Source organism: Ochotona princeps, chromosome 6, assembly GCF_030435755.1.
Source record: "Ochotona princeps isolate mOchPri1 chromosome 6, mOchPri1.hap1, whole genome shotgun sequence".
Taxonomy (NCBI): Eukaryota; Metazoa; Chordata; class Mammalia; order Lagomorpha; family Ochotonidae; genus Ochotona; species Ochotona princeps.
Genome location: NC_080837.1, coordinates 17,668,877 through 17,681,389, shown reverse-complemented (window position 1 = coordinate 17,681,389; position 12,513 = coordinate 17,668,877). Strand labels below are relative to the sequence as shown.

Below are 12,513 nucleotides of genomic sequence, written 5' to 3'. Positions count from 1 at the left end.
CTAAGGTGCAGTACCCAACAGTGCACTCAAGAACTGGGGCTGGGTTGGACTGAGTTGGGTTAGGCCACCTTCACACATATGTGAAAATTAGTCCTGGTGGTGGGCCATGAAGGAGTTCTTCAGAGTACCCTGGCTGGGCTACACCATCCACCTACGGGCAGGCTGATCTGGGCTGGGCTGCAACACTCATCGGTTTGAGTGAGAGCCTGGACTGGGGGACTGGCTAGGCAGCTGCACCCACTGGTCCAATCCTGCATCCACTGGCATGCACTAGAGGATAATCTAAGGACTCCTCAGGTGAGGTTTCTTAAGGGGTTCCCCAACTATATTGCTGTGTTTGATCCTTGAGCACAGGGAAAATCACAAGGATACATGGTCCAACCCCAGAGCACATGTTGCAGACCTGGGTCACCTCAGTTGCTGACCCTTGATGCAACAATGGTGAGCATACCCAGACACACACAAAACACAAGCCAGCCAGCTCATCTAAGTTAACAGAGGACTTCAAGTACCTCTTCAAAAGACAAAAACAACATTCCAGGGCCTGGTGCAATGGCCTAGCACCTAAAGTCCTCGCCTTGAACGCCCCAGGATCCCATAAGGGTGCCGGTTCTAATCCCAGCAGCTCCACTTCCCATCCAGCTCCCTGCTTGTGGCCTGGGACCCTGCACCCGCGTGGGAGACCTGGAAGAGGTTCCAGGTTCCCGGCTTTGGATCGGCGCAGCACCAGCCATGGCGGCTCACTTGGGGAGTGAATCATCGGATGGAAGATCTTCCTCTCTGTCTCTCCTCCTCTGTGTAATAAAATAAATAAATCTTTAAAAACAAAACAAAACAAAACAACAACAAAAAAAAACATTCCAGACCAGGCTCTACAACAGGCACCTAAGGGTCTGTGGGCATTCTGAGGTAGACAAGGAGAGCCAACAGGCCTTAGAAAGAGTCCCTTCCCTCTGGTATAACAAATCTGACAATTCAGAATAATCAAGACCACTCAAGTAACACCCCATATCAAGACCTCAAAGGCAACATCAAATGACCATCTCTGTCCCTAGGTGCTGATGCAGTGTGACATCAAGGAACAGAGCGCACTTCCAGCCCTTCCCCTAGCCTGCCCCCACGGATACAGAACGGAAGCTGAAACCTTATCTTACCCACCTTCCCCCCACCAACATCCCGACCCACTCCACCCTAATCAGAACCCCACATGGATCTGCAACCCCTTCACTGTTGTAAGAAATGTTAAAATAAAACGAAAAATTAATCCAAAAAGAGACACTTCCTTCCCTCCTTGATAGGTGCAGAGGGTCCAGCCCTGACCACAGGGTTTTTGCCTGGTTTTTCACCACCTGTTGACACCAAATTCTTCACTAGGAGTCGAACAGGCCTAAAACTCACCAACAAATTCCGGCGTCCCGAAAATGTTCTTAAATTCCACTCCGTCTTCTATTTCATGAGCCAGGCCAAAGTCGATCAGCTTGATGTGTGGAATGGGGATATTCTTGTCTAACAACATAATGTTTTCTGGCTGGAGAACAAAAACAAAAACAAAGGAAGAGAGAAAAGATGGTAATTACAGCTCTGCTCTGCTGTGTTTCCGCTTCGGGGTTGGTGTTCTTTTTTCGGATACAAAAACAGCACAAACTCTTGCTTTCGTGTCCGTGGTCTTCTGCGAACTCAGAAACAGGCCCGAGTTCAAGTGCCAGGCCCGGGTCTTGCTAGACCTACTGCTAGAGCCTGCAGCTTTCATCTTGGCTCATGTCGGCTCTGGCTCTAAACGGTGGGGCCCTTTCATGGCATGCCTTGATTTCCTCATCTGTCTAATGGAGCCCATGAGACCCTAGCAACATTTGCTGCAAGCACAGCTCCCACCTCTGCCATAGCTTGATGGGATAAGGACATCCTGGCTCAGCCCTGCTCATTCAACTGGGTCTTTCCTGGGCCTCCTTTTTTTCTCTGGATCAGCAAGCTTCTTCCCCTCCTCTCTGGGCTTACTGGGCAGCTCATGCTTCTCTGTGCTCAGTTTAATGGCTTCTGGCCCTCAGGGGAACTCAGGAACAGAGCTGATCTATAGGAACAATAGGGCGGAAACAGAGCCTTTGCTTCTGGTAGGCAGCTGCTAAGAACTAGAGCCGTTGAGGGCATCCCTGCCTTAACTCTCACAAATGCTGGGTCCTGAGAATGGCTAGACCAAGATGCTACGCTTCACCTCTCTTACTTCCACCCTCTGAGACCACATGGTGGGTGAGCAAGTGCTGTGGCTTCATCTGGACTCCATTCAAAATGCATTGTCCTGAATACACAGGACCCAGACGTTCACAGCCGATGGGGCTGTTGACTGTAGAGTAAGTGGCTCCATGAAACGGCACATCATGATCTTTATATGGGCTTAGCGTTCAGTGCAGACAAAAGACAGGAGGCATGAAGTATTCACATGATTGCTACTGGTTTGGCCCCTAAAATTTGGTTAGAACCTTAAACCTTAATCTTAAGTTAACAGTATGAAGAGAGTAGACAGTTACTAAGTTAGGGAGCTTACAGGCCCCGTGACTAAATCCTGGTGGCCTTGTACAAGACCACAGTGATTCAGACATGCTTGCTTCCAACCTCTGGCCATGTCTTGCTCTTGCACCACCTTGCAAATCCACCAGCAAGAACAGTAAGAACCTAGGGGTCAACCCAACAGGGACCACTGGATCTTGGACTTGAATCTCTGGAACTATGAGTTAACACTGACCCTTTTCTCCTTATAAAGGTAGGCTGCCTCAGATATTTCATTATAGGAACAAAAGGCTGACTCAGACAATACGATAACATTAGTGAATCTTGAAAACATTGTGTTGAGTCAGTAAAAAAGACCACATTACATGATTCCATTTAGAACAGGCTGGCCTATAGAAATTCAAAGTGGGTTAGGAGTGGCCCAAGGCTGGGGATGTGGGGAGTGACTGCAGCGGATACTTGGTGGAAATGGGCTCAAGTTGATTCCAAGATTGTTCTATTGATGGTCGTGGTGGTGTTTACATAACTGGGTGAACTGTGTGGAACGTGGAATGTGAATGGTCTCTCCAGGCAGCTCTTAATCACTCCTGTTCAAGGAAACCAAGGACTGGTGCCTGAACAACTCCCCCCCTTGCACCTCTGCTCACGCTCTTGGCTCAACCTGCATACCTTCTGCTCGGTCTCTGCCCACAGAGATCCCAGGTGGGCTTAACCCACCTGTCCTTGAAGACTTTCCTTCTCAGCCCTGTGGCTCTTACCTACCTATTTTCACCAGGAGTGAACCTGCCCCTTCATGAGGGTCTGAATTCCCTCCTGATGATGACTTCTGGTACCTTTCCCTTGTTCACTGGTTCTTTGTTAGCTGTTTTCTCACTGACTACCTCGGCCTGGTTAAATACCCTGGCTGTTCCCACTGACCACCAGGGAAAGCCCAGCCTTCCTGACAGTCGAGGCATTGCTATAGTCCCTCTGCACCTGCTGTCCCAGGCTACCTGCTGCTATCTTTCCAGACTCACCACTCACTGCTTGCCTGCACCTGCCTCACACCTTCCAGGTTGGGTGGACATTGCCATCCCCCAACGCACCACCTCACCTCCAACCTTCACTCAGGCCGTTCTTCTAGCTAGGAAAACCTTTCCAACCTTCGCCACCCTTGCATAGCCTGTTCTCCCATGACCCTGCCCCCTTTCAGCTCCCTCACTTTTTCCTTGCCTCCCCTCAATGCTAACAAGCATGCTGGTCACTCTAAACTGGAGCTTGTGAGCCACTTTTCTAGCTGCTGCTGGCCTTTTGCCCCTAGGGAAGTTCAAGGTTCCTCCTTGGTACCTGGGATGCTGCACTTCGGGAAAATTTGTGGAAATTAACAGAAAATTCACCACTGCCACTAGGGGCGCCAGAGAGCACACCACCCTACAAGTGAGGTTGGCAAGGAGCAAGGGTCAGACAGGCTGCAGGAGGCGGGCAAAGTGGTGGTCCCCCAAGGCTTGGGCTAAGCGCCTCTACTTCCCCCTGAAGATGGGGAAATTGCTCCACCCCCAAGGGTGTATGAACTTCAGCAAAATCACTTCCTGTCTCCTGGGCCCTGCTTCTCCCCTCCTCCAGCACTGAGCTAAACACTGGATGCCATCCAAGGCTCCTTGAAGCTTGAGGCTCAGTAATTCCAAGGTGGCACCACCTCCCACACTAGTGGGGCAATTCTCCACTGCCCTGAGGCAGGACATGCAAAGGCTAGGCCAGCCTGGGGTCAGGAAGGAAAAAGGAAGGACGAGCTGTTGTGCTGGGCCTTGGCCAGACACCCTCAAGGGTAGCATGATCCTGTCCCTCTGCCCCCGCTTCTACCACTCTCTCCAGCAAGACTGACTTGCACAAAACACCTCACCCACACCCCTGACATCACTTTGAAAGCACGGCTGGAGGAAGAGATCGCATTGCAGAAGGTGTTGCCCAGCCCAGTGTCTATGGAGCTGCCCCCGTGGGTGCCAACAGCCCCTGCCTGTCCAAACAAATCCAACAGCTCAGCCTGCCTGGCAGGCACCCATAGGAGAGGCCTGCAAGCCCCTCTGTGCTCTGTTTCTGACAGCAGGTGCCTACCCTAGTGCCATTAGGCAGCCAGTCATCTGGTAAGAGGGGGAAGACATGGGCCCCACATGCCCAGCAGGACATATCTAGGAGCCTCAGCAGGATAAAGCAGCCCCAGGTACAAAAGACAATGGCCAGGGCCAGTGCTGCGGCATAGTGAGTAAAGCCACCACCTGCTCAGCTGCTCCACTTCCAATCCAGTTCCCTACTAATGCACCTAGGAAAGCAGCAGTAGAAGGCCTGAGTGTCTGAACCCTGCACCTACATGGGAGACCCAGAAGCCCCTGGCTTCTGACTGGTCCAGCTACAGCTGTTGAAACCACTGAGAAAGCAAACCAGCAGATTGAAGATCCCTCTCTCTGTGTCTCTCCTTTCTCTGTAAATCTGCCTTTCAAATAAAAAAAATGGATATTTTAAAAAAGGACATGGGTCTGGAGTCAGGCAGGTCTGAGTTCAAATTCCAGCTCTGCCACTTAGAGTATACAAAGCCTGGCAAAGTTGTAGGGTCTATTGGAGTTTTCCCATTAATAAAATGGGGATGACACCTACCAAGGCATAGGCTATTCTGAGGATTCAGACGGTCTACTCCAGGGGTAAAGCCCAGGTAAAAACCTAAGAGCAGTGGCTGTGTCTGCTCAAGCTTTCTAGGAGGCAGCTGGAAGAGTCATCCCTGGAGGCAGACCGAGTCCCTGATAAGCCACCTGCTCTCAGCTAGAGGCTCGCCCACCCCCATTCCAGCCCAGACTGGCAGTGTCAGGACTGCAAGGGTCCTCATGGGTCGCCGAGCAAGGGAGTAGAGTCCAAGCTGACCAGCAGACTCCCTAGCCAATGTCCATGTGTGGCCCACCTGCTGCTGGACAAGGCAGAATAGCTCTGTAGAGCAGGGGCATGACCTAGGCCGCTGCTATGGAGACAGGAAGGTGCCTGTGGATGAACCTGCCTTTGCCAGTCCCATCAAACATGCTCCAAGTCCTTCAGACAGTGAACAGCAGCTGTGGGACACAAGGCTGCTTGCTGCCAGACCCCACTGGGGTTCTAAGACACTCCTGGCATAGTACAGGCCAGACTACAGGTAGCCAGTCCCACCCACAAGCCTCCTCTGTGGCTCCTGCCCAGTCTCAAAAACGCAAGGCCCTCCTCTCCTGCCAACTCTGCTCACCTCTGCTACACCCCATGCTCCCCCAGCCACTCCCCTGCCCCAAGCTGCAGTTTCTTCCTGCAAGGCCCCTGCCCACAAGCTCCTTCTGCTCCAACCCAGTGAAGTCTCCTGCAAGCACGTCTACCTGGCACACACAGTAATTCCTCCCACCCAGGGGTCTGGCCAACGACACTGCACTCACCCCTTACACATCCCTCCTCCCACCACCCTTGCCACTTTACAAAGCCCCTGGCTTAGCACAGGCCCTGGCCAAGCATGGGCCCAACCCTCCTGTTTCTATCCCCAGTCCCCTCAGGTGGCTGGCATCGTGCTGGGTATTCAGTCATCACCTGCTAGATAAACAAGCAAAGGAGCAGTCCATTTGCACCTGCAGACATTCTGGGAGCAGCAAGGGTCAGGGGGTTGAATCTTGGCCAGCAATCTGACTCCAGGCAGGTTACTTAAACTTCTCTCTCCCCAGGCCTCTCATCTCTGAGTTAAGAATAATAACAAATATTCCTCAAGGGGGTCACCAGAAGGGTCCACCCGATGTCCTGAAGCCATTGTCCTCCCTGGGTTGGCTTGCTTAAGGTTGCCCCTGCCTGTCACAATGAGACCCTTCATCCTCTGTCTGCTCATGTTTAACCTGAATCCCTGCTCCCACCCCACCCACACACACATATATAAGCCTTCTATAATGTGTCACTAGAGGGCTTGTCCTCACTTTGCAAATGTCAGGATCCCATATGGGCACCAATTCAAGTCCCAGATGCTCCACTTCCCTTCCAGCTCCCTGCTTGTGGCCTGGGAAAGCAGCAGAGAATGGTCCAAAGCCTTGGGACCCTGTACCCACATGGGAGACTTGGAAGAAGCTCCTAGCTCCTGGCTTTGGATTGGCTCAGCTCTGGTCATTGAGGTCATTTGGGGAGTGAACCAGCAAACGGAAGATCTTTTTCTCTGTCTCTCCTTCTCTCCATAAATCTGTCGGCCCTACAATGAAAATAAATAAATCTTAAACAAAAAAAAATAGTAAAGAAAGAAAGAAGGAGGGAAGGGAAGGGAAGAGAAAACTTGCAGGCCAGACCAGCCCTCTTTCTCCCTGCAGGCCCCCAGCCATGCTGCCATCACCACATGAAGCTCCTGCTATGGCTAAGTGCTCTGGATGGAATTCCTCCTGAAGGTGGGCTCTCCTGTGTTCCTCCCAGCACCTAGTCAGGCAGATGGTAGGACAAAACCCAGGACACTGGAGGGCGAGTGCTGGCCCACCACGCTCAGACAGCAGGGGAGAGCAGCTCAGGGTCAAGCACAGGCTGACCCCAGCTCCCCCACTCTAGACCCAGTGGGTGCCTCCGTTCCTCTAGACCAAGCATAGGGAACATCCAGTCCACGGGCTATTTAAAGCCTGGGAAACCACAGGTGTGACTCAAAATTCAACCCATCCATACAGCAGGCTGATTCTGAAGTTGGTCATTTTGGATGTCCAGTGAGTGATACTATAAATATCCAAATGATTCTTGGCAGAATAAAGGTGTCCCACCCCTGCTCTAGACAATGCTGGGGAGAGGAGGAAGGGAGTCCTTAGGAGTACCCCAGGCTCTGCTGGCCATGTGATCCTCTCCAATCCAGCTGGGAAGCCTCATTTATTGGCTGCTCTAGCTCCAGGTTCTTCCCAGAAAACCCACAAGTGCAGATTAGGGAGCAGCCTGAACTCAGCTGCACTTGCATTTTCTTCAACCACAGCCTCTGGTCACCCACTCATGGCATCCTCCCTTTGGGAAGGCCATGGCCTGGCCCTGACCTTCACTGCACTACCTTTGGGCAACGACACTTTCAAGACCATTACAAGACCAACAGTCTTCAATGCCAGGGCCAGTCAATGCACAAGCCCTCTGGTCTGTGCTCCCATGATAAGTGCAACCTCCTTCCTTGGACTCACGACACTGCTGGGTGAGGACAGGATGGCTGGAGCCCCTCCTAGCCAGCGAGGAACCTGGGCCTGGCTAGTGACCTCCTGAGCATTCTCCTCCCTCCCACTCCCCCAACCCCTGAAACCAGGCTGTGCTCCTCACCAACTGGAATGTCTGGGAACCCAGGGAAACACCAAGAGCATCTAAGTTCCATCACCAGCACAGGTCCTGGAAAACAAATTCTGTTAGGAAGTGGGACCCTTGTGTCCTAGCATCCACAGCCCAGGGTCTGAGGTCGATTCCTGCCCCAGGCCAGCTGTGAGATCTTGGGACATGACCTACTTCTCCCAGTCTTGGGACCCTTGATTGCAAATTGGAACCACGAATAGGATTAGAGGTTCAGAAGAGATATCTCCCCTTTCTGTACCATGGGCATAACCCGAATCCTCTTTGTGGGGTTCTCATGTGTCTGAGTTGTTGTTGTTGTTGTTTAACTATTTTTATTGGAAAAGCAGATTTACAGAGAAGAGGAATGATCCACTGGGTCACTCCTGAAAAGTTCACAGTGACCAGAGCTGAGATAATCTGAAGTCAGGAGCTAGGAGCCTCTTCCAGCTCTCCCACTTAGGTGCAAGATCCCAAGGATTTGAACCATCCTCCAGTGTTTTTCCAGGCCACAAGCAGGGAAGTGGAGCAGCTGGGACACAAACTGCATGCTATGGGATGCTGGTACTTGCAGGTGGAGGATTAGCCTGCGGAGTCATTGTGCCAGCCCCTCATGTATCTGAGCTGTTAAATATACAAAGAGAAAGTGGAGCACAGCCAGCTTCCAGTAACTGCTCATGAACTTTGGCTGCCACCATCATGACAGCTGCTATAACCCCACATTTCAGCCTGAGGACAGCACTGCCCTGTGGACAGGAGGCTTTCTGTCCATGGAGCCTCACAGAGCCAGGGGTCCTGGGAGCAGATTTGCAGGAATTACTCCACGTGCAGGAATTCTGGGACTAGTTGTGAAACAGCTGTTCTTCAAAACAAGGAGCAGCCCTGGTCCAGTCCTGGCTCCTGTTATTGCAGGTACTAGGGGAAGGAGGGGGAGGGAGAGGTGGGAGGAGGCAGTGAACCAGTGGAAGATCTCTGAGATCTCTGTCTCCACAAGTGTGTGTGTGTGTGTGTGTGTGTGTGTGTGTGTGTGTGTGTGTGTGTGAATCTGTGCCTTTCACATAAGCAAGAATGGCATTATATAAATTGAAACACATTATGTCAAAAAGTATAAATACTGAAAACGCATGACTTTTTTTTTTTTTTGCAAGACTACAACTGCGTGTTTTCTGTGCTCTTTTTGTCACTGTCGCCTTTTGGAGCTGCATCATCAGGTGTCAGTACTACAGAAGGTGCTCCTGCATACCTCTGCCCAGCTCCAACATGTGGCGTCACGTTGGGGCCATAGCAGATCCAGCTATACCCTGGGTATTAGCAAGTAGCATCAATCAGGGCTGGATTTACTGTCTTCTTGACACTTAAGAGAGTGATGGAGGAGATCTCTTAACACAGATTAAGTGTTATGTTTGTAGCTTACATCTTGTGAACAACAGAGAAAATGGAGGAAATACACTTCTAGTAGCCACAATCTGATTCAGCAAAGAAAGCACTAGAGACATTCATGGGCTATCATTGTTGCCCTCCTTGTTAATGTGAACAAAAGTGTTACCAGTATTGTAGTGAGAACTACCTCCATCCGGTAACTGTTACTCTGGGGTAGCCACTGATACAAGGTGTGGCAAAAACCAAAGAAAGTGCCCCCTGAGAATCAGTTGGCTGGATGGAGCTGATGACAGGCAGTGTTACAGGAAGAGGGCATTTGGTGCAGTGGTAAAGGCCCTGCATCGAACACCCGCAGGCAATATTGGGTACCTGGGTTTGCAATCTTAGCTCTGCTTCTGATTCCAGCTTCCAGCTAACATGCACGCCCTGGGAGGCAGCAAGTACCTGGGGCCCTGCTACCTGGATGGGAGAAACCAATAGGGTAGCACGCTCCTGGCTTCAACCTTTCAAATAAAATCAGTTACACATGTTACTTTTACTAAAGGTAGGACCTAAAGAAGTAAGGAATCTGGAGCGTTACCATCTTGTGAAAGGAAATCTGGTGATTCCCAACTCTGTTGACAGGGTTTCATCTCTGGCTAAATTCAAGTCCCATCACCCGTGTGAATCTGGGCAAGTTACTTAACCTCTCTGACTTTCAACTGCTTTGTACACAAAATAAAGCCATGTTACCTACTACTTAAGAGAAAACAGATGTGGGGGGCAAGCATAGTGGCATAGTAGGCTAATCCTCTACCTGTGCTGTTAGCACTCCACATGGGCACCAGTTTGAGTCCAGGCTGCTGCACTTCTGTTCCAGCTCCCTGCCTACGGCCTAGGAAAGCAGCAGAGGATGGCCCAAGTCCTTGGGCCTGTACCCACATGGGAGGCCCAGAGGAGGCTCCTGGCCCCTGGCTTTGGATTGGCTCAACTCAGCTCTAGCCATTGTAGTCATCTAGGGAGTAAACCAACGGATGAAAGATTTCTCTTTTTCTCTCCTCTCTCTGTAAATCTATCTTTCAAATCAAAATAAATGATTTTTAAAAGAATACAATTTTTTATATAACAAAATCAATAACATCCCTTCAGACTCAAGACCTTCCTTTTATTTCTCAGTTCTCAAGTTGGATCAGCCTGGAGCAAAGATAAAGGTAAATGTTGGAGAAAGGAGAGCCAGACACACGCCAAAGGTGAAAACCCCCCAGTCCAAAATAAACCCAAAGCCACATAGAACGCCTTCTAGGCGTTTGGTTTGTACTGGGATTATGTACCCAGGTGCAGTTCCTCTGAGGTACTGAGCCCCATTTCCTTGTGATTTGCAGGTGGGTGCTACTTGGTCCTGAGGGGCACTCAGCTCAGCGTCGCTTCCATGCAGGTAATCACTGGGCAGCACCACCCATGCTCAACACCTCACCCACATCTCAGGGCCTCCCTGCAGTGACTTCCCAGCACACGCCAGGACAGTCCCCACTCTGCTGCAGCAGGGAGCACACACTGGGAAAGAGGTGGGCATTTGTTGGTGAGAACTGGCGAGCTCTGATTCCAGGCAGCCTCCCCAGCCAGTCCCCTGGAAGTCCCTGAAGGCAGTCAATCATGTCCTTTGTTGCTTGATCTGCTACCCTCTGGTACACAATAGGCCTTCAACAAATGCTCACATCAGTGACTTGAAATCTGCCTGCCACCTTGTTTTCAATCTCCAGGTGAAATAGGAAAGAGTCCTTGAGTATCACGCATGCACTGGACTCCTACCCAGGCACTCATTCATTCATTCACACACCCATTCCATTAACGATGTGCAGCAGACAGGGATTCGTGGTGATAAATGTTCGCAGCAGCAGAAGTCTGTACAAAGAGTAACAGAAGCAAAAAGGTGAAATCCAATCGTAGTTACTCTGTTGGGAAGTGGTAAGGATGGCTGAGGCTATCCGGAGGAAATGGCCTTTCTCCAGGGTCTCTGAGGGTGAGCAGGAAGTCCTGGGCGGAAGTGAGGAGGACCAGCAGCAGCATCCTGAACCAGGATGGGAAGAGGCCAGAGCACAGAGCTGGCGTCTTGTGGCCCCGGGGCCAGCCCTGTGTAGGAGGGAGGATGGCTGAGGCCTGAGGCAGGGAGAAGGCATGGCAAGAAACTCCTGCAGGCCAGGACAATGTTTATCCTACGATGTTTATCATATGTACAATGCCCAGGCCACTGGGCAAGAACAGGCCATGACCTGTCTTTCTTAAGACTGCTCCAGGAAGTGTATCCCCCACCATGAGGTCATTCTTCTAAGTTCCAGTTCCCTCTTCCTTCCTGAAGTTGCCCAGTTGGGAGTGGGCCAGAGAACACACAGCTGGGAGAGTCAGAAAACTGCAGTTATGTGACCATGAGTGGAAGACAACTCCTGTCTGCCGCTCACACTGCCTCCAGGTCAAGGAAGATGTGCAGACGAAACCTCACTGACCGTTCCCATCTGGCTGCCAATTGAGGACCACACTGGCTGGGCTTGTTCCCTTAGGCTATGGGCACCCAGCACATCATGCCTAGAGCTGTCTGTTCCTGCCTTCTGCAAAGGGAAATAGCTATGATTAGGGCACCCATGCCATATCCAGTACCAAATGTCTCTAAAGCTCTTAGAACTGCTCTGCCAGGCAGATCAGCATCAAAACTGAAACATCAGGGACCCCACATAACTTGGAATGGGGTAGAGGGGGGCGCAACCCCCAATCTAGCTGAGGGCAGACCAACCCTCCCCTCTCCACAGCAAGCCACCATAGATGTATCATGAAGCAGCTCCCCCTACCTCTACCAGCCCCAACAGAGACAAGAAGTCTGTTCAAGGCTGGTCCCTAGAGCCAGGGAAGACCTGAGAACACAAGCACCTATCATGTCACTAGGAGGGAGAACTGGGTGCAACCTAGGCAGGCCTGTCTGGGTGAACCCAACTTTTACCCTGGGACTCCGGGGGCAGAACTTGGCAAGATATCTTGACAATAGGATACTGGACTCTGCCATTGTCCATGCCCGCAATGATGGACATATGACTGTGTATGAAAAAACTATAGTAATGATATAGGGACTCAGTGAGGGGGAAGGGAATTGGGTAAGGCATAAGAGAAGTACTAGGACCTATGGAACTGCATCATACAATGGTAATAATAAAAAGAAGTAAAAATTTTTAAAAAGATATCTTGTGTTAGAAGAGATCTAGGATGTCATGACCCTGTGCATGGGAGAAGGGCCATGCTAAGCAAGCACACAGCAGATCGCTCCACCAGAGTGAGAGGTGTGGGGAGGATGCCATCATATTAATGGAGTTTGCACCC

At 51.0% G+C, this 12,513-nt stretch overlaps 1 protein-coding gene across 1 annotated transcript in view; it reads right to left on the bottom strand.

The window, feature by feature from the left end:
* DAPK2 (death associated protein kinase 2) overlaps window positions 1–12,513 on the bottom strand; it is an 84,471-nt gene that overhangs the window by 26,955 nt on the left and 45,003 nt on the right. The window contains exon 3 of the mRNA XM_058665700.1: window positions 1,399–1,528. Coding sequence (XP_058521683.1) covers window positions 1,399–1,516 — 118 coding nt within the window. The 5' untranslated portion in view covers window positions 1,517–1,528. The remainder of the gene's footprint in view (window positions 1–1,398; window positions 1,529–12,513) is intronic.